General features: G+C 30.5%; 1 protein-coding gene and 1 long non-coding RNA gene across 2 annotated transcripts in view; one reads left to right on the plus strand and one right to left on the minus strand.

Annotated features, from left to right (window-relative positions):
* The window catches only part of LOC129917233 (uncharacterized), a 31704-nt gene extending 12839 nt beyond the window's left edge, over positions 1–18865 (plus strand). Inside the window, exon 4 of the long non-coding RNA XR_008772619.1 lies at positions 18794–18865. This is a non-coding gene — a long non-coding RNA (uncharacterized LOC129917233). The remainder of the gene's footprint in view (positions 1–18793) is intronic.
* On the minus strand, positions 1866–11466 carry LOC129917230 (membrane alanyl aminopeptidase-like). Its single transcript, XM_055997651.1, has 6 exons — positions 10769–11466; positions 10396–10695; positions 10151–10334; positions 9851–10092; positions 2243–3370; positions 1866–2180 (listed from the first exon to the last, which is right to left on the minus strand). The coding sequence occupies exons 1-6, from the start codon at positions 11440–11442 to the stop codon at positions 1883–1885; spliced, it is 2826 nt and encodes a 941-aa protein (XP_055853626.1). The 5' UTR covers positions 11443–11466; the 3' UTR covers positions 1866–1882.
* Positions 18866–22602: the final 3737 nt, after the last annotated feature.

A 22602-nucleotide genomic window follows, 5' to 3' on the forward strand; every position in this document is an offset into this window, starting at 1 on the left:
TTTCAATCGGAGTGAACAGGAAATTTGTTTTTATTTTAATTTATAAAATGTCATTTGAAAAAATTATAAATTAAAAAATAACAAATTTTCTTCGTGTTTCTTCGTGGAAAATGGTGAAAAATTGTTAAAAAAATTAGTGGTGTGCGTGGTTTTTCGGTTTTTGTTCGTTTTTCGTCGGTAAATAAAAGAAATAAGAATTACGGTAGCTAACATTGGTCGCCAAATTGTCATGTTTTGACAATTTTTCGAACAATGTCAATTCGGAATATATTATCTTTTTATGTGTACCTACTGTGTACCATTATGTTCCTTTGAGAATTCAGTTTTTTTCAATTTTTGCTTTATTAGGTAAGTGCTGTATTATCTTCCCATAAACATTCTAAAATTGTCTTCTTCGAGCTCAATGCAAAGGGTACTTTTACTAACAAAGTTTTTGATGAAAGAATGGCATTTCCAAATTCAGACTTTTTGGAGTCAATCCCCGATTTAAAGTGAATTCTTCAAAATGCGTCTATTTTTTTTAGTGCATTTTTTTTATTTTTTGTCCATTTATGGTAAGTTTTGAATAGTATAACTGTATAATTATATTTTTGTGTTTGTATATTTGGTAATTTTTAGTTTCCCGCGATAAATTCAGTTATCCACAGATTTTTTAACAGACACACAGAAATTATGACTTGCAACAGAAGATGCACTAATTTCAATGTTAAGTTCCGCCGTTTTGCCCAATTTTTACAAATCGGGGCCTTAACAAGTCTGTCAGTTTTATACGTGCTTGAAACACGTAAAATACATTACCTTACCTTACCAACGTTGAAAAAGAACGTTTGTCAAAATATTTTTTTCCCTCAAAAATTAGTACTTTTTATACAAAAAATGCATCCTCGAAACATAATACCAACTATATGACTGACATTGACCATTGTGAGATTCACCATAATATATACTTAATAAATAACCGTCAACTTCCTTAATTTATGTTTAACCGTTAAAGATTATTCTCATCAGTTAGAAACATGTTTATTTTGTCAAAATACTTTTTCCGACCATTGTAGTATACATTTATCCCAATCACATTAACTGGAAAACTTACGTTATTAAACCCCCCGAAAACCGTATAAAGCACAAAATTAGAGTTGTCAGATCTTTGAAATCAAAACTGCGTTTTTGGTTATACCTCTACTCCCAAAATTTGCTCGGCCTACTAGCAAAAAACTAGCTTTTTTCTAACTTTGGCCTAGAGTTAGATAACTTCTACAATACGATGGTTACAATAACGATTGTGGGCTCATTTTATAGATATATCTTATAAGTATTCTCGAAGAATTATCCAAACAAATCAAAAGTTCGTCAGATATATGAACAAATGTCATTTTGCCCCAACCTTGCGATACAAACCCGCACTTTGACCAACTATAAAATTTTATTTAATCAACTCACAGAATTGTTTTGTATATCATTTTTTTGGTAATTTTATTGTTAATAAGTCTTACCTTTGTCATTTTTTGTTAAAACTAATAACAATGGAGCTATTCAATATAAACGATACCAATTTCTTTTCCAAGATGGCGGCTGTTCCCAACCTCCAATCATCCCAACAAATTGACTTTTATGACAAGGACAACCATTCGAACATATTCCATGAAAAAAATTTTGTCCCACGAAAAATGCGATTTAATTTACTAATTTCCCTGGGCTATTTATCTTTTTTGAAAAGAAAATCAACGTCAATCGTGTTTTCTTTTTGTTTCAACTTTATTTTTTTCTTAAAAATATTTTTTTTTTTATAAAATAACTACATTGAATTAATCTACATTTTTTTTTTAATTTTACACATTTTTTTTTTTCTTACAAAAAAAAATATCTAAAATTTCAGACTGATTTATCTAAGCATATAAGTTACAAAAGCCATCAACAGTACAGTCAAAGAGCTTATACCTATACTCCTAGCACTATTTCTAAAGTCCTTCAAATACTTAACAACTGGAGGTAATCTCTTCTCAGACCATTCCAAATTCTCCTTAACAGTCGTGACAGCTTTGTTCAATGTCTTCAAAGAGTTTCCAAATTTACTACCATTTGCAGCAATAAATGCTTCAAGTTTGTCTTGTTGTTCTTTAGTTGTGAAACGTGATGCAATGCTAGAAATTTCACTTGCAACTGCTGAATATCCTCCCATACTGAAAAAAAAGCAGAAATCAGGGAAAGTGCTTAAAAAAAAAATAGAAAAGAAACAACTTACGATTTTTGTAAAGCTTCAAGATTGCCAGTAACAAGATCAAAAACAGGTGAAACATTCTCAGCATTTGAGGTATAAAGTGTCGACAAAGCTGAAGACTTGTCTTGCCGGCGAATATCATCACTGACAATAATATTGAAGTAACGTTCAACAAGTTTCTTCTCCTTAACACAACCCAAATTATTGATTATCAAGACTTGTTCAGTTGGAACTTGTTGGCTCTTAAGCTTTTGATAAAGACTTTCAAAATCAGCTTCAGTACCATCACGCATTGCTGTACAGTAGACTGCTCCACGAATATTAACTGGTACTGGTTTGGTGTCCATATTTCGGAATAATTTCAAAGCTTCTTTGATACATTCACTGTGACCATATTTACAATTCCATGAGATAACCTTGCTCCTGGTATAAATATCCAAAGTCTTTTCGTCCTTCTTTTCCTCAAAACCAAGCAAATCGTAGGATTTCTTTGAAATTTTGGTAATATAATAGGCAAAGTTAGCCTTATCCAAACCAAGACGAATTGCCAAGAAATCAAATCCATTTAAAGCTGCAGTCCATGGAAGATAATGAGTTTCAGTATCCAAGTAGTTCAAACACACCAAAGACAACTCATAATTCAGTTGACCTGAACGAGAAAGAGCTAGCAGATCATCAACATATTGAGCACGATTAAGTTCATGAATTCCATCCCAGTCTTTGGAACGCAAAGCATGATGTAGCTGATGCCAAGCAGGTTCACTGTAGTTAACACGATAATAACCAGTTTCTTGAAGATTTCCAATAACCCATTTAATAGCTCCATTAAAGTTAACAGTTGTTTTTGCAGTCGTTGCTTCCAAGTACAAACTTGGGGTAGTTACTCCGAAACTGTTTTCCAAGTTTGTTGTGTAACTTATTGGTACTGTGTAGAGTAGGCTAGAATCACTACCATCACCGGGTTTAAGGAGGAAACGTTTCTGTTCAATTGTCATGCTCTTGGAGTCTTCAGCAACAATAAAATTGATTACTGGATAACCAACTTGTTCGGTAAAACTCTTCAATACTCCGTCAGCGTATTTTTTCGTATCTTCTGGCCAGTTAGCTTTCCAGTGTTCAAAGATATGTTTTGGTTCGGTGTTGGTGTATTTACTACAAATAAACAAAAATAACTATCAATATAAAAGAAGAGGGAGAAGCGGGAGGCAAAATTTCTAAATTTCTAAATTCAGAAATCGACTTCAACAGCATCTTCAACATTAGTTTTTCAGTTACAAGTTTGTCAAAGACTGCCGAAGAAAATTTTCCGCAATTTGACTTGCTTGCTCAAGAACTTCGTTGAAATGGAGAAAAAGTGAAAGATATTTGAATTATATCAAGAATTTTGAATTTGCAGATTCACAAAAGACAATGCAGAAATTACGTAAACATCTTCTACGATGTTGAAACACTTTTTTCTACGAGGGAGCGACTTTTCAGCGCAAATGTTGCATGACTCTGTTCTACAAAGAAACGAATTTTCAACGGAAATGTTGCAGGACTTTGTTCAAAGATGAAGCGACTTTTCAGCTTTAATATTTGAAGACTTTAATCTATTATGGAGCGGATTCTTAACAAAAATGTTCTACGAAAAAACGACTATTCAGCGGAAATATTCTTCAAAAAAGGCGAATTATTTCCAGCTGATATTTTTCAAAACACTCTTCTACAAAAAAGCGACTTCTCAGCAAAAATTTTACAAGATTTTGTTTTATGAATAATCTACTTTATAACAGAAATATTGATAGACTTTGTTGTACAAATCTGTGAATTTTCAATGAATCAATGTTGCAAAGCTTTGTTCTATGAAAAAGCTTCTTTTCAACGGAAATGTTCTTCAAAAAGAATATTCAGCGGAAATTTGGCAAGATTTTGTCCTGCGAAAGAAACTACTTTTCAGCGGAAATGTTCTACGAAGAAGTGTTTGAAAATATTGCAATACTTTCTTCTACAAAGAAGCGACATTTCAGCCGAAATGTTTAAAGAAAAAGTGACTATTCAGCTGCAAAACTTTGTTTTACGAAGAAGCAATTTTTAGCGGAAATGTTGTCTGAACTGAAATCAAAAATATAAAAAAGCAGACAAATATTTAAAGAGCTGGGCATTTTTCATAAAAGGTCTGTAACTAACACTCCACAAAAAAAAAATGGAAGAATTGAAAGAGAAATGCGTACCATATTTGAAGCAGAAAATGCAGAGATTTATGTAAGAGCTATCTTTTAGGGCAGAAGCAATCAACTATGTATGTCTTTATAATAAATCAATCAGGTAAAAGTTATGAATCTGGCAAGACTCCTGCAGAATTATGGTTTGGTCGCAAGGTTAATCTCAAGTATTTAAAACCGTTTGGATACTAAATTACTAACACAAATAAATAATCATCGTCAGAAGCTCGACAAGAAAAGCAAGAAAAGCGTTGTTTTTGGTTATGACATTGAAGAACACGAGTATACAATCTGTCTACCACCTGAAGGGCATGCAGAATAGAGTGGCCCGAAAACCTTTTTTTTTTTCGAATTTTAAATCGTAATAGCGCGGAAAAGTTGTGAATAGTGAACACTAAAAAGGGTTTAACTAATAATGAAAATCGGTACATATTTTCCAGTCGTGCATCGGCTCTGAAGTTTGAAAAAAATTTAAAAAAACGGTAGTTTGAATATAATAGCTTTAGAAAACTGTTCTATTTTTTTTTTTTTTGACTTCAGATTCTTTGATGTAGTAAGCTTAGAACAAGCTTTTAACTACAATCAGAGGCTCATCATAAGTGCATGTTAGTGGTTAGTAGACAAAAAATACAACCTCCGACATGCACAATATAAAACAAAATAATTACGAACAAATTTACAAGTTATACAATTAGGGTAAAGTCGGGTGATATGGCACCACGGGTGATATGGCACCCTTTCAATATCTCCCACTTAGTGACTTCTTTTCAAAGCAAAATGAGCAAAAAAGAATTAAGTCTGACGTAAGCTATCAGTGGATGCATTCGGATCCGCAGTAACCATTGCCACTAAAATTTAAAAAATGGACAAACAAAAAAGTGAGTTCATATTGAGCGAAAAGTTTTTTTGTGTAAAATTGTTGTACGTGTGGTTCCAAAAGTATTTGATGCAGAGGGTTCATTTTAACACAAAAAGAACGGTAACGGTTATATTCTTGTGTTTGCTCATTACCATAACTAAGCAAACGTGATTATTCGTGTCATTGGAAAAAAACAGAAGTGTAGTCAAATGGGGGATATGGCACCCAAAAACATCGGGATATATGGCACCGGTGCCATTTTCCCCGCATCTACTTTTGAACCTATTTATTTTTCAACTGACAATTGTATTTACAAAAAACTTCAGCAAACCAGGCCAAGTGGACTAAAACCCAGATCACAGCAGCCGTTGGAGCTGCTGAATGTCAAAAAAAGCAGGACCTAAGCATTTTGCGATTCCCTTCACACTTCACTACATTAAAAAGGCTTCTTAAATGACCAGAGCCTAAAAGTTTGCCAAATAGCTTTCAGATTGGCAGAAAAGTGCGGAATAAGGCAGTAATCATAATGTCACTTTTGGTCTCATGATTCGTGTACGTCTTTCAACAATACATGCAACAAGTGTCACAAAAAAATATCAAAAAGAAATAGGGTGCCATATCACCCTCGATTAGGTGCCATATCACCCTCCATTTTTTCAATCATGTTTTTTTTAATGTTTTTTATTTTTGCAAAAAATAACAAGAAATTATCTTTGAATTACACTTAAATACCTATTTTGTATTTAAGAAATAGTTTTAAAATAAATCCGCTTTTGTTTGAAATAGATGTCTTCTTTATTTCTCAAGTAATAACGAAAAACAAAAATGGGTGCCATATCCCCCGACCTTACCCTATAAGTACAAAAAATCCAACATTGATTTACAGTCACGATTGTGGAGCACTGGTTCGAAACAATGTTTTTAAACCCATTTTCGTCAAATTAAAGTCTAAGGATGAATGGTTCAAGTTAAAAAGTTTACTCATGCGACTAAGAGGCTCATTAATACCATAGTTTGTTCTATGAAAGTCGATATGCAAAGGTTCAAATCTTCGTAGGAGGTGAGATCCACCCGGATAATTTATACCAATACAAGCTAATAGATCAGGGGCGTCAATTTGAGAATTAATAAACTGATGAAGAAAGATTAAATCATTATTTACACGTCTCTGTGCTAAAGTTTGTATCTGAAGAAGTTGAATGCGATGTTCATAAGGTGGCAAGTTGAAAGGGTCGGTCCAAGGAAGACCTTTTAGAGCGAAGCGTACAAAATTGTGTTGAATAGATTCGATTCGGTTTTTATGAACTTCATAAAAAGGACTCCATACTTGAGAAGCGTACTCAAGATGGGGTCGAACGTAGCAGTTGTACAAAGATAGAGTAACAAATGAATCATCAAATTCCTTTGCCCAACGTTTAATAAAACCAAGCATTGAGCTCGCTTTATTTACTATAAAATTGATGTGTTCAGTAAATCCTAAATTTGAACTAAATTGGACACCCAAGTCTTTGAAGCTAAATACTCGACATAGCTTATGTTGCAAGATGTAGTAATCAAAAATATTAATGACTCGTTTTCTAGAGAATGTAATTGTTTGGCATTTAGCTGGGTTAAGTGAAAGGCCATTTTTACCACACCAAACATTAAAACTGTTAATATCGCTTTGTAGAAGGATACGGTCATTGTCAGACTTAATTTCTTTAAAAATCTTCATATCATCAGCAAATATTAGAATATCACTTGAAGTTATGCACGAGATTACGTCGTTTATAGCTAAAATGAATAAAAATGGGCCTAGGTAACTTCCCTGAGGGACTCCAGAGTTGGCTATGAAAAGATCTGAAAGACAGTTTCTAAATTTGACCTGATAGGATCTTTGGTTAAGATAAGATTCAACCCAGGCAATAAAAATACGTGGAAAACCAAAAGCTTTTGATTTGAAGATTATTATTTTATGACTAAGTTGATCAAATGCCTTTGAAAAGTCAGTGTAAACACAGTCAACTTCATTACCCTTTTCTAATGCATTAGAACATTTATTTAAGAAGCTAAGAAGATTTGTTGTAGTAGATCTTTTTCTAACAAAGCCATGTTGCTTTTCACTTATCAGATTTTTACTATAAAATGCTAGACTATCACAAACAACTTGCTCAAAAACCTTTGGAATGCAGGATAGTTTCGAAATAGGCCTTTAATTCTTTATATCTGTCTTATCACCCTTCTTGAAAACAGGAGTGAGGAATGACTTTTTCCAGATGGAGGGAAATTTTCCTGACTTGATGGAAAGTTTGAATAAAAATGTTAGAGGCTGAACTAGGGAGTTTCTACAGTTTTTTAATACTATTGGTGGCACACCATCTGGGCCAGCAGAACAATCATCATTTAAGGATGAAAGAAGGTCTAACACAGTGCTTTGCAGTACAGGGATGTTCGTACAACACGTTTCGGAATATGAATGTAAATTTTTGAAATAGATTTCGTCAACATCAACAGTCTCATTAACAAATGAATTACGAAAGTTATTGGCGAAAGCATTGCAAATGTCAAATGTTTGATGTAATGTAATATCGTCATGAATGAAGTTTGCCGGATATCCATCTGAGTTTTTCTTTTAGTTAACAAGGTTCCAAAATGACTTTGGATCTTTTCTTAGGAAATTTCCTTTCTCAATCATGTAGTCGGTGTACAAATTTTTTGAATAAGTTTTGAATTCTTCAAATAGTTCAAAGTAAGAAGCGTGATCAACTGGTGAAAGGGTTCTTAAAAAAAGTTTCCATGCTTTATTTCGTTTATTTTTTAGTATTTTTAGGTCGTTTGTGTACCAAGGGTGACTAAAATTATTGTTACCTATTATTATTTGATTTTTTCATGGAAATGGAATTTACAAGGCAGCTGTTAAGGATGTTATAAAAATTTGTAACTGCTTCATCAATATAAGATAATGTAAGTATATTTTCTATCCCTGAACTAGATATGTTTTCAGAAAGCAACTCGAAATTTGCTTTTTCAAAATCAAGAGTATAAGAGCAATCAAAATCGTTACTGTTTTCAGTAATATGATTGCTCCAGTCAAAGAAGATATCCAAAGGTGGATGGTAACCGTCTATATTAGTGATACCAGTTCTAGACTGTAGAACAAGAGTACTATTAGCGTCAGAGGAAAATACTAAATCGATAATTCGATTTTTATAGTTTTTAATACAGCTTATCTGCTGTAAGTCAGTATACAAAATTTTGTCTAATAAAGCAAGCTCATTTTGTGATGATGTTAGTGAAGCTTCTTGATATGCTTCATCATCGGAAGGGACCCAATCAATGTGAGGTAAATTGAAGTCTCCTAAAAGTAATATGTTGCTATTGGAGCAAGACAGGTCAAGTACGTAATTCAAAGCCATCGAAAGCTCTGTATAAGAGGATGATGTACTTTTTGGAGGGATATATACATTTAGAATATAAATTGATTTAGTCATTGAAGAAATTTTAACGCAGATTAAGTCAATTGAGAGCTTAAACGGGAATGATATGGAAGAAGAAACAAATTTATTTCGAACCGCTACTAAGACACCTCCTCCGAGTTCCTTTGCATATCCGGCGTGGCGATCTTCTATGATCTAAATATTTAACAAAAAAAAAATTGTTTCGAATTGGTTAGGGTCAAATTATAAATTAGTAAAATATTATTTTTACCAAATAAGAAGTATACCTAAGAAGTGAAAGTGAAAGATTTAAAAATATTTCGGTCAAGAAAGTTTTGACTACTTATCATTCTCTTGCCTAACAGTGGTGCTTTTGGTACCTTTGATGCCTTTTTTGCATCAAAATTCATTTGCACGGCTATTTCTTGACGAAAGGTCATGAAATTTATTATACCGAGGCATATTAGTGTAAGAAATACGAAAAAGCTTCAAATTTTTAAATTCAAAATTTTGGTTCCAAAATGGCGGGCAGAATAAACGTTTATAGAATCTCCTTTTTCGAAACTTTTTTTTTTGCTATTTTTTTATGTTTTGTTTAAGCACAATTTTTTCAAATTTTTTTCTTTCTTAACCTCTACTTTAAAACATAGTTGGAAATTTTTTATGAAAATAAATAGAGAAGATTTTATGAAAATAAATATGGAAATCGTGCTTACTTAAACAAAATATCCAAAAATATCAAAATAAAAGGTCTTAAAGTGAGGTTGATGTAGTAAGTTCTGTAAGTTCAATAATCCAAAAAATATCGTTCAGCTAGTTGTCTACAAGAAGTTTGTTGGATCATGCAGGTGCTCGGAATAACTTTAAGAGAACCTACTAAACTATTCATAGGCAAAAAGAAGCAATCACATGCTGAAAAACGCAGATCAAAGAAGAATAACAAAAGAAAAGAAGCACATTGAAATAAGTCGAAAATTGATCAACCAACATATTGGCAAGACAGTAGTTGAGCCAGTTCATATTAACACCAAACAACAAATTGTTGATATCTTTACCAAAGCTGTGAGAAAGAATATTCTTCAAGAACTTAGGCTTAATCTGGTTAAGAAGGAGTGGCATTATTTAATTAATTAACTTGATTTCCAATACTTACTAAGCATTAAGATAATCCTGAAGTGATTTCTTGAAACGTGTCTCTCCAATAGCGTGCCGAATCATTCGAATTACCGAACCACCTTTATTATACGAAATACTATTAAACATTCGTGATAGATCTTCTGGAGAAGCAGCAGAAGGATCAGTCATTGGATTGGTGTTGTTTGTAGCATCCATTGTAAATACAACTTGAATTTGATCAACGACAAATTGTTTGTCCATTTCCATTTCTGGATGAACCTTTAAAGAAACAATTCCTTCAGTTACATCTCCTCATCAATTTTAACCTTCAACTTACCTCATGTGTCATAAAATATTGGAAATAACGTGCAAAACCTTCATTTAGCCAAGTATAACTCCACCATTGGCAAGTTACCAAATCTCCAAACCACATATGAGCTTGTTCATGAGCAATTACACCAGCGATTGACTGTTTCGCTGAAAGTGTTGTTGATCCTTCGTCATAAAGTAAAGAACGTTCCCTAAAAATGTATCAAATTGATAAGTGATATTTGATGATTGATAAATAGTCTTTTGACAAACCTATAAGTTAAAAGACCCCAATTCTCCATAGCACCAGCTGAGAAATCAGGAATAGCGGCCAAATGCATTTTTTCAACACCAATCTCGTAATAAGGCAGTTTGGTGTAGTCATCAAATTTCACCAGAAGCTTACCGCCCACATCTAAAGCATATTCAGTTTGGCTGTAGTATTCAGGGCGGGCAACAACGTAAAATTGACCATCGGCATCGTTGCGTTCATTGAAATCGGAGACGAGGAAGGCCAAAATGTAGGTGGACATACGAGGTGTTGTGGCAAAGACGTCTTTATAGTAGGCCTTCCTAAAAATGGAGAAAGTCGTAAAAGGGGGAAAGTTTAGTAATGCCTATACTTTCTCAAGACTTTTAAACTTACTCAACAAGTTTACTCTCAATAATACGAGTATTACTGACAGTCTTGAAGCTTCTTGGTCGAATTATTGCCACATCAAAAGTTGCCTTAAACTTTGGTTCATCAAAACATGGAAAAGCACGTCTTGCATGATTTGTTTCAAATTGTGTTGATCCCAAATATCTTGTAACATTCTTATTGTCGACATAAGAACTCTTATAGAAACCATGCATATCATCTTCCATCAATCCAGTGTAAACAAAATGAAGTGTGTACATTGTTTTGGCTTTAAGAGCTTGGCCCAATGTCAAAGTGTATTTATCGGTAACATCATCTGGTTCAACTTTGCTAATTGTGATTTTTGTTGCTGGTGTTGCAGTTTCGTATAATTCCCGAATGGTAATAGTCAATCTCTTGGAATGCATAACAATTGTATTCAAATTGGTTTCGGTTGTATTGATTGTAATGTAAACTTCACCATCAAATGTGAATTGTTTTGCACCATCTGATTTTTGTAGATAAGGTCTTAGCACTATGTTGTAGTTCCATGGAAGAATTTTGTCAGGAATTCTATAGTCAACTGCAGGCTCGTTAGCTAGAAGTTCGGGTTCAGGTTTTGGTTCGATTTTTGTTAGAGGAACACTGATAACTGTGGCAAATAGTGCCAAAGCTAACACGGCGATGAATTGAGTCTTCATCTGAAAAGAGGTTAAAGAAACTTTTAGAATATAAGGGGTTTAGAAGTAACAGTACAAGGGTCTTAAAGTTGATCTAGTGTGAAGGAAGTAAAGATCTAAGCTATGTATGAAGGTTTAATGGTTCTCAACGTTGTAATGAATGACTTTATATTGATTCTGCTATACATGGAAATCTATTTTTAAGATTGTTCGAAGACCACTTTCTCCACAAGAACTACCCTAGGGCAGTTTAGATAATATTTGCCACTTTAATTATCTACTTAAGTATGACTTAAATCAGAGAATTATAACCATTATTTTTCATAGCAAAACAAAGTAATTTTGAGTATTGATTATCTATTTTTTTTTTTAAGTCTGCTACATTGAAATTAAGTTGAGTTTCCGGTTATAACTTAAAAATATTTTGAGTACCTACTGATTATATTTATTATTGGGAAGTTTGTTATTGACTTTTGTATGAACGAACATGCATAAATACTCAAGAAGTTTGCTAAAATGTTTTTGATAGAATAAAAAAAAAATATTTTGGTTTTTTTAATGATTTTTATGCGATCAAGTATTTCGATCTTATGATTAGAGTATTAAGGGAAATGGGTCAAGTGTTATTTTGATATTTGTGGTAAGTTGATGTGTCCGAATAAATCCGGATTCATAGACTACAATTTTAGATTTTGGTTTGAAAAATATAATTATACCGAAACATTAACATAAATTGCATCTTATTATTATAAAAAAAAAATTTTTCTTCCTTAGAGGAGTTACAGCCATATAAGGATCTGTTTAATAACCTATAACTATCAGACAAGCAATATGCGTCTTCAATTGGGGTGTAAATATTATCGGGTTAGGGACCCCTAAAATAAAAAACTACGTTTGTTTACAAAAATAAATTGCACGACTGGGGTCGCACGTACTTGCTCTTATGCTTAAAGTAACTACATATAATGTTAAAGCTTTTTATTCAAGAAATTTAAAATTTGATATTTTGAAGAAATTTTATAAGTAGTATAAAAAAATTAAATCTGTTTTTATAATTAATTAAACTCCGTTTTAAATTATCTTAAAAAAAAAACAAATATGCCATTTTATTTCTTGTATAAAAAGGTATTTTTAGAAAAAAATTTTCGAAAATTGTAGGAGCCGTTTTTTAAAAAAATAATTTTTTATGTATAAAAATTTTTTAACATTTTTCAAAAAAAAAGTTGGTATGCCATTTTGAAGAAATAATTAATTTACACATAAAAACTAAATTTCAAAATTTTTCATTGATCCGTTTTCAAAAAATTGATTTTTCAAAAAAAAATTTTGAAATATTTTTTAAAAATCCAAAATTGGGTTTTTTGAAAATTTTCTAAATTTTTAATATTATCTTTACTTACACACGTTTGTATAAAAATTTTCATTTAAATCGGGTTAATGTTGTACGAGATATTCAGAAACGAAAAAAACCGTTCTATGACAGGTACCGTTAATAATGGTACAAAAAATATTTTTTTTATTTAAAAAGTTGGCCCTTATGTGTAGTACTACACACAAAAATTTTAATCAAAATCGTTAGAGCCGTTTTTGAAAAAAATTAACTTTTCTATTTCCGTTATATGGCAGGTACCGTTAGTTTTGGTCATAAAAAAAAATTTCAATTTCCCCTCTAGGGAATCACCAAAAACTGCTAACTACCAAGTTTGAAGAAAATCACTTCACTCGTTTAGGCTGCAGCTCCAGATAGAGACAGACACACAGACAGACAGACAGACAGACAGACAGATAGACAGACAGACAGACAGACAGACAGAATTGCCGGACCCACTTTTTTGGCATTCTCCATCATCGTAATGTCATGTAAAATTGTTATCTCGAGTTCGATTTTTTTTACGAATCCTAAACTTGCCCTATAGTACCTATATCGCAAGTAAAAAAACTGAGCACTGCTCATTGAGCAGCAAATACCTTTAATCAAAAAATCGTCTAAATCTCTTGCCGCAACCCAATTTTCCAACGATACTTGAATAGTTTGGCTCTTTGATAAAAAGCATACTTTTTTGCAGTACAATTTTACAAAAAATGTACTGTTCCTCAAAGTAATAAGACTGCAGTACATTGGCCCATGTGCATTAAAAATAGTACCTAAATACTTGTACTAGGAAATTAATTAGTGTAAACTACTTTGCACAATATGTGGATAGAAAATTTTTTTTAGTAAAAGCATTTACTATTTTGTATGCATATCACCCTTCACCCATTACACTTCACAACAAGGTTTTGGATAGATAAACTATACAATACTTTTCGAAGGGTTTTCGGTGTGGTGAACTCGAATCCGGTTTCAGAAATATTCTATCAGCTCTAGTTTTTGAAATATTGCCATTAGAAAATGCAAAAACACATTTTTTGGCTGATAGCTCTGGTCAACAAAATTTGACTATTTTTATTATGAATAAACCAAACTATACTTTTGAAATAGTTTTCGGTGTGCTTAACTCGATTATGAAGCCAGAAATATTCTATCAATCTTAGTTCTTGAAATATTGCCGTTAGAATTTGCGAAAGAAAACGTGTTTTGTCTGTTTTTGAGGTTATGCTATGATGTGGGGTACCTTATTTCAACATAATTTTTAACGGGTTCTATAAGAATTGTTTTTTTTTTCATTTGAAATCTGTTTAAATCTTTCCGATATCTGTTTTATTATCCGAGATATCTTAAGTTTAAGTACGTGTGTTTTGGCTTATTTTATCAATAACGTTATTTCAAACTGCACTAACTTCAAAATAAAATATCTCGGATTAGAAAAAAAGAAATCGCAACAGATTTTTAAAGAAAAAAAAAAGAAATTCTTATACAAACCTTCAAAAAGAGTGTTGAAAAAAATTCCCTCACATTGCAGCATAACTTCAGAAACAGGTGTTTTTGCATTTTCTAGCGGTAATATTTTAAAAACTAAAAAAGCTGATAGAATATTTCTGAATTCGGATTCGAGCTCAGCACATCAACATTCTTTGGAAAAATATTTGTTTTGTTTATTCATCATACAAAAACATTAATTTTGCTGTGCAGTGTTATCAGGACAAAAAATTTCATACCTACGTACTCCCTGTTTTGAAAAAGTACTAACAAATCTCAATCAAACAAATCTACTCTATAGTCCAAATAAGATATTAGGGCAAAATATCACCCCATGAACTATAACCAGGGCTGGTAAAAATCTTTTTTTTAATGCAATTATTGCTTTCCATTATAAACTAAAAAAATATATTTATTGTAGGTAAATAAAAAAAAAAAATTGGCATACAAAAAAAATATTGCAAATAAAAAACTGTCTGTATTGAAAAAAAAAAAATCAATGCAAAATATGAAAAATTAAATATTTTTTTTCATATTCGCCGAATTTCTTACAATTTTGACTATTAGACCATAAATCAGCTATGTCAAATAACATTCAACCTAATGTATTTTCAAAATTGTAAGAAATTCAACAAATATTAAAAAAAATGTTTAATGCACACATTTTGCTTTGATTTTTTTTTTTTTTTTTAAATCCAGAAAATTTTTTATTTGCAATAATTTTCTTTAGGTAATGTAAAACATTTATTTTTTTGGAATGAAAATTTTATTTTCAGTTGGAGTTGCAACACTGATGCAGATATCCAGAATTGAATTTTATTTCAGATTTTTTAGCAACTAAAATTATATCAGCGTGAGACTCTGTCATCTATTTTAGTTTTAACCCTTTTTGACTAAGTCCTCCTTTTTTCTTGAAACCTTTTTTTTTGGCCTTTTTTTTTAATTTTGCGAAGGTAGTCTTGATACTAAATAAAACTGAATTTCACTTTTCAACTTTGAACATTCAAACAAGCAAATTATTTATTATAAAATTTGTTAACGGTTGGTGAAGTTTGAAAATATTGGTGAAAGGGAGATTTTTTTTTCAAATGACACCTGGAAATGGTTCAAAGTGAAAAATATCAGCACAATATAAATCATTTCACAAATTTCCCTTAATCTGAGCACATGATAACATTGGTTTAATTTTACATGTTGATAAATAGAAAAAAATCACAGAATGATCACTTTCTTCAAGACTTCTTTGAAATCACTATAAAACTTTATCCTTGTTCCCACACAATTTTGATATTTTTTTTTCACATTATCATTACAAAATTTAAAAAAAATTAAATATTTTCTAGTAACAAAACTTTACCTTAAATATGTAAATTAAAAACAATTAATAAAATAAATACACCAATAAACCGTTCCAACCAGCAAAAAAAAAAAAATAGGAAGATCGATCCTATATACTTGTTTGAGCCAAAAACGTTTGGCCTACTAACTTCTATGACCACTGTTAACCTCCTTTTATTGAATTGCTCTTCATTATCTTGCTTGTTTCGCTGGAAAAGCAAGCCATAAAGCTATATTGTGATAACAATCTGAGATTAATTTTGCTGACAGTGTTTGTATTGCGATTATCCGATCATCAATTAGTTATTATAAACACAATCGATGTTGAAGATATGAACCATCAACTTATAAATGGCTAAAAGGAGGAAACGGTTTTTTACAACTTTTTTTTTTATATTCGCGTACTTTGATCAATTTCTTGTTTTCTTTGAAAAATTTCGAATGTTACAAATAATTGAAAATTATCAGTTCAGGAACTTTGTATGGACACGAGGATTTATTTTTGTATTGCTTTTGATGTAGAAGAACAAAATATTGGTGCCGGGCAGTATTTCTGGTCTAATTCCAGGTATTGGTGGTTTAAAACAATCGTTTATGACTCCTTAACTTTTTTTTTTTTGTTAGTTTGATACCAAAGCTTATCAGGGTTTTTGTACCTATCTGGAGTAAGTAAATTCTAATCTTTACTTGCTTGTGTACAGGGAACCATAAAAACTGGCTGGTTTTGATATCAGGAACGAACAATTTGTTTAGCTGGTTGAGGTATTTTATAATCGGTGAGAGGGAATAAATAACTATTGGTCGGTATATATTTTATTGCAATTGCATGATGATAAGATGGATGGCTGCGAAATGTGATTTGGTTTATTACAGACTATTTGAAGTGGCTATAATTCATTATTAGCTTTTGTTGCTATTGCAAAATTGAAATGGAAAATTTGAATTTTGTTTTTTACGCATTACTCATAGATTCAAATAATAAAAGAAATTGCTATTCTAGTTCAACTGCTCAAAAAACCCTGATATTTCTCTTCTTGGTCAAAAAATTTAGAACTTCTGTATGTAATAATTTTCTTCCAGCTTGTCGAAATTCGATTGTCCACTCCTAAATAAAAATCTTGATAAACCCTTGCAAGTGTCAGTCATTCATAAATTTCTACAAAATCGTTAACAGTTAACTGATTGTTATCAAGAAATTTGTTGACTTGGTATAATTGATCGATTTTTAAAATACAACTTAAGATGATTGATATGATTGAGGAATTTTGAAATATATATATAAAAAAAAAATGTAGGCACATAATAATGTCAAACCACAGATAAAGATATATTTGCATTAATTTTTAGATTTAGAAATTAACATAATCTGCAAGGTCAAGTAAATTGAGATTTCCTGTCAAAATTTCATTAAGATAAAGGAGAATTTTAAAGCAAATGCACCAAAAATAAAAAAATGGCAGTGGTGGAATAAATGAGTTTCTTTATAAAAAGAAATGAAATTTGGAACTGAAAATACAAATGTTTTTGAAGTTTTTGATCCTTTAGTTTTTGGTATTTCGCTCAGTTTATATCAACGTGGTTTATATGTGCTTACTATTTTGTTGCTAATTAGCTGTGACAACTTTGATTTTGTTACTCTTTTATTTTTGCAATTTTGGCTCGTTTCGCTGAGTTGATATGAACTTAGCGAAACACTAAAAATAAACTTAAATCAAAATTGACGTCACTATCCAGCCACAAAATAGCAACAAAAAAAAACTTGTTTTGAATTCGCTAAGTTCATTTATAAACTGGGCGAAAAAAAATTGGCGTAACTATTTAGCAATAAAAAAGCAACAAAATATGCACTTATTTTCGATTGAGTTCATATAAACTTACCGACACAAAAACCAACAAAATAATAAACTACTCCCATATCGATTTGCGAAAAGTGCGTCGCTAAGTTCATACTTAACAGAATCTTATAAGTTGGATATTTTTTTTTTATCAATGACAGCCACGGGTTCAAATTTAATAAATTGCACGACTGGGGTCGCACGTACTTGCTCTTATGCTTAAAGTAACTATAATGTTAAAGCTTTTTATTCAAGAAATTAAAAATTTGATATTTTGAAGAAATTTCATAAGTAGTATACAAAAATTAAATCTGTTTTTATAATTAATTAAACTCCGTTTTAAATTATCTTAAAAAAAACAAATATGCCATTTTATTTCTTGTATAAAAAATTATTTTTAGAAAAAATTTTTCGAAAATTGTAGGAGCCGTTTTTTAAAAAAATAGTTTTTTATATATAAAAATTTTTTAACATTTTTCAAAAAAAAAGTTGGGATGCCATTTTGAAGAAATAATTAATTTACACATTAAAACTAAATTTCAAAATTTTTCATTAATCCGTTTTCAAAAAATTGATTTTTCAAAAAAAAATTTTGAAATATTTTTAAAAAAACCAAAAATGCGTTTTTTGAAAATTTTCTAAAATTTTAATATTATCTTTACTTACACACTTTTGTATAAAAATTTTCATTTGAATCGGGTTAATGTTGTACGAGATATTCAGAAACGAAAAAAACCGTTCTATGACAGGTACCGTTAATAACGGTACAAAAAATATTTTTTGTATTTAAAAAGTTGGCTCTTATGTGTTGTACTACACACAAAAATTTTAATCAAAATCGTTAGAGCCGTTTTTGAAAAAAATTAACTTTTCTATTTCCGTTATATGGCAGGTACCGTTAGTTTTGGTCATAAAAAAAAAATTTCAATTTCCCCTGTAGGGAATCACCAAAAACTGCTAACTACCAAGTTTGAAGAAAATCACTTCACTCGTTTAGGCTGCAGCTCCAGATAGAGACAGACAGACAGACAGACAGACAGACAGACAGACAGACAGACAGACAGACAGACAGACAGACAGACAGACAGACAGACAGACAGACAGACAGACAGACAGAAAGACAGACAGACAGACAGAATTGCCGGACCCACTTTTTTGGCATTCTCCATCATCGTAATGTCATGTAAAATTCTTATCTCGAGTTCGATTTTTTTTACGAATCCTAAACTTGCCCTATAGTACCTATGTATATCGCAAGTAAAAATGAATAAGTCACAAATGCTTGTTTGACTTCGGGAGCATATTTTGAATATTCTCGTATAGAATATTCACCTTAAAGCTGTTCGCGTGCAGAAACTACCTAGATTTGGCCAGGAAGACCTGTGAATTATCATCTTTTAACTCCATGAGTTTAGCGTAAATAATTAAAAATATTTAATATGAAAATTAATTCAAAACTTATAGTATTATAAATCACAGTCTGATCTTCTATTCACAACATTTTCATTACTTTCTAAATGGAGCATTTCCAACAGCATTCGTTTTGAATAATGTTTTTCTGGTTCTAAGATTTTAACAGAAATTTTGAAGAAATAATTAATTTACATATAAAAAACGAAATTTCAAAATTTTTCACTAACCCGTTTTCAAAAAATTGATTTTTCAAAAAAAAAAATTTTGAAATATTTTAATATTACCTATACATAAATACTTTTTCATTAAAATTTTCGTTGAAATCGGGTTGACGTTGTACGAGATATTCAGAAACCAAAAAAACCGTTCTATGGCAGGTACCGTTAATAACGGTACAAAAAATATTGCATTACTACACAAAAAAATTTTAATGAAAATCGTTAGAGCCGTTTTTGAAAAAAATTAACTTTTCTATTTCCGTTACTCAAGTAGCACACTGGTGTATAAATTGGTGTAAATTCATTAATTTTGGTATAAATTGAGAAAATTGAAAAAAATATGGTGTATTTGTCAAATTAAGTGGAATAAAAATTATACCACTGTGTTTTTTTTTTTAACAAAATTTCAACATTTTTTTAAGATTCCGTGCAAAAATACACCGATATTCGGTTGTTTTTATAATATACCATTAATGGTGCATAAAATTAATCGATTCTGAAATCAACCAAAACGGTATATTTTGTACACTCTCTTTGGTGTAGGAAGTACACCCTGTGGACATAAAATTCACCAGACTGCATAAGTGGGAGACGCCATATTTTTCAATGGCCGCCATTTAAAAAAATTTTAAAAATGAAGACAGCGATTAATTATTTTACTATAATAGTATATAATATCGACCTTATAACCCCGCATTCTTAGTTTTCGAACTCGTTTATATTATATTATAAAAGAACTCTTCAAAAAAATGTAAAAACGACAAAAAAATTATAATTTTTGAAAAACTGATTTTTAAAATCGAAAAAAAAAATCATTAATTCATTGAAATTTTTGAGGCGCTCGATTTTTAGACGGGGTAGTATCTAAAATCAGTAGACAAAATGTGTTTCGTTCTTAAATTAGGCACTCAAATTCATATTTAATCATTAGTTTCTTATTATTGTGATGGTGAATAAAAATTAATTTTCATTTCAAACTGTTTGAGGCAGAAAAATAAACTTTGGTTCAAATTATAAATCAGAATAATTTAAATGGTGTATTTTATTTACCAAAAACCAGATCATTTTTTATACCACTAGCGCTATTTATATACCAAAATTGTTGAATTTTTTAAAGAAATTGGTATATTTTTTATATTCAAAATGTATATCACGAAAGTGCAAAAAATACTCCAAATATTTTGGTGTATTTTAGACTTTTTTGCTACTTGAGATATGGTAGATGCAATTAGTTTTGGTCATACAAAAAACTTTCAATTTCCTCTCTAGGGAATCTCCCAAAACTGCTAACTACCAAGTTTGAAGAAAATCACTTCACTCGTTTAGGCTGTATAGCTCGAGGTATATAGACAGACAGAATTGCCGGACCCACTTTTTTGGCATTCTCCACATCGTAATTTCATGTAAAATTGTTATCTTGAGTTCGATTTTTTTTACGAATCCTAAACTTGCCTTACCTACATATATCGCAAGTAAAAATCATGTGTGCAATTCACACGTGGTAGAAGTTATTTCTTAAAAAATAATTTTTCTTGAAAAAAAAACAAATCGAAAAAATTTACCTTTTTTTTATTCAATCACCTTTAAATCCATTTTTTTTATATGATAACCTACAATGAATTTTAAATCACCTAAAAGCATATTATTTCACCTTTTATATGACGCTTCAATCATATTTCTACCATGCCAACAAAAAAAGTAAGAATTTCTTAAAGTCAAAGTTTCAAACCGAAATTACTGTACTTCCTACACTGGTGGCTAGTTATCGACAACAGATCTCCACAGGTGTTTTGAGGTATTTTTAAAGTTTTTCAATTTAAGATTGTTTAGCTTGTGGAGCTCGTACCATTATGTGTGATATATCAAATGAAAGGTAATATTATCAGCATGCGTATTAAAGTTAAATAAAATTTGTATGTGCTCTAGATCAAAAGATATACCGAGTTTAGAAAAAAAACATCTCTTTACCGTTATCTCAGGATTTAATTGAAATTTTGCACAATTATAGTTTATTTGATTACCTATCTACAGTATAAATTTTATTCATATACCTATCAAAGTTATATTCAATTGATTTTTCCTGTCGCTTTTCACGGTGGTCTTGAAAACGCGACAGGTTTTATAAAAATGGACCCCAAAAGTAATGATGCAGATTTGTTCGAAATGATCTCAGGATTGCAAATCTGTAAATTTCAAAATCGTACCTGATCCCTTTTTTGAGTTACAGGCATTTTACATATATACACGCGGGAGGGCATTTGGGAAAAAAAGTTTAAACAAAAAACAAAAGCACATTATAATTTTCTATACCTTTTTGGAATTATTTGATTATTTGAAGTTGATTGAGCAAATAGTTTTTGAGAAATTTAATTTCAAAGTCAAAATTAAAAAAAAAAATAATTTTTTTTTTTTTAGTTAATTTTTTTTTTAATTTGAATTACAAGGTACAAGTTTTTTTCAAAATTGAATGTTCTATTTAGTTCTTAGTCAAATCCTTAAAAATAGATGCAAAAAACTATTCTAGTTTTTCAAAAATGGGAAAAAAGATAGTCACTTTTATATTTGTTTTATTTGTTCCTAAGGAAAAATTTGTATAATGGTTATTTGGTTATTTAATGAACAGATTTGTAAGTTCTAATCACACTTAGTGTAACTCAGAATCAACCCCAAGAACGAAATGGTATTTTGGCTCCTTTTTTGAGGTTTTTTTTGTTCATTTTTGCAGTTTTTTTTTAATGTTTTTGCCATTTTTAGAGTTTTGTATTTTTTTTTTTTCATTTTTATATATTTTTAAGTTATTTTTTTACGTTCTGAGTATTATAGGACTATTTTTGAAATGTAAGAGTTATAATGTTACGTATAACCGAAAAAAATCCCACATTACATAGATTTCAGGACAGCTAAGGTCCTCAGGGACCACAAAACCTCTTCTCGATTTTCATCGTGAGAGCCATTTTTCATGAATCCATGTTGACTTTTCGCGTAAATTTAAAAAAAGAAGCAGTCCTGATCAGCATCGTGTTGCAGTGACCTTTTTTCTATTTTATTTGAGGCTAATTTTTTTTTATTTGAAAAAAAAAAAATTAAAAAAGCTAAAAAAAATTTTGAGAAAAGATACAATTTTCCTTAAATCTCGAAAACTATGATACTTTTAAACATGCGGTTTTTTTGTTTTTGACTTAAAATCAATGAGAGCATTGATTTGTATAAAAAAATTTTACCCTTTATTAAAAACAATTGAATAAAATAAACTGAAAGAAAAAAAAATATTTTTTTCTAAAATAATAACTTTAAAATTAAATTTCTCAAAAACTATTTACTCAATCAACTTCATATAAACATCAAATTCAAGGAGTATATTTTAGCTCTTTAAAAAGGTATAGGACATTATAATGCACTTTTGTTTTTATTTTAAATTTTTTTCCCAAATGCCCTCCCGCGTGTATATATGTAAAATGCCTGTAACTCAAAAAAGGGATCAGGTACGATTTTGCAATTTACAGATTTGCAATCCTGA

This window comes from Episyrphus balteatus, chromosome 3 (genome assembly GCF_945859705.1).
Source record: "Episyrphus balteatus chromosome 3, idEpiBalt1.1, whole genome shotgun sequence".
NCBI classification, from domain to species: Eukaryota; Metazoa; Arthropoda; class Insecta; order Diptera; family Syrphidae; genus Episyrphus; species Episyrphus balteatus.

Bases quoted from the DNA above. Each gene is read 5' to 3' on its own strand.
- LOC129917230 (XM_055997651.1), bottom strand. From the start codon at position 11,442: ATGAAGACTCAATTCATCGCCGTGTTAGCTTTGGCACTATTTGCCACA. The intron at 10,335-10,395 runs GTTTGTCAAAAG...ATACATTTTTAG, and splicing joins TGGGGTCTTTTAACTTATAG to GGAACGTTCTTTACTTTATG. The intron at 2,181-2,242 runs GTAAGTTGTTTC...CTTTTTTTTCAG, and splicing joins CTTGAAGCTTTACAAAAATC to TATGGGAGGATATTCAGCAG.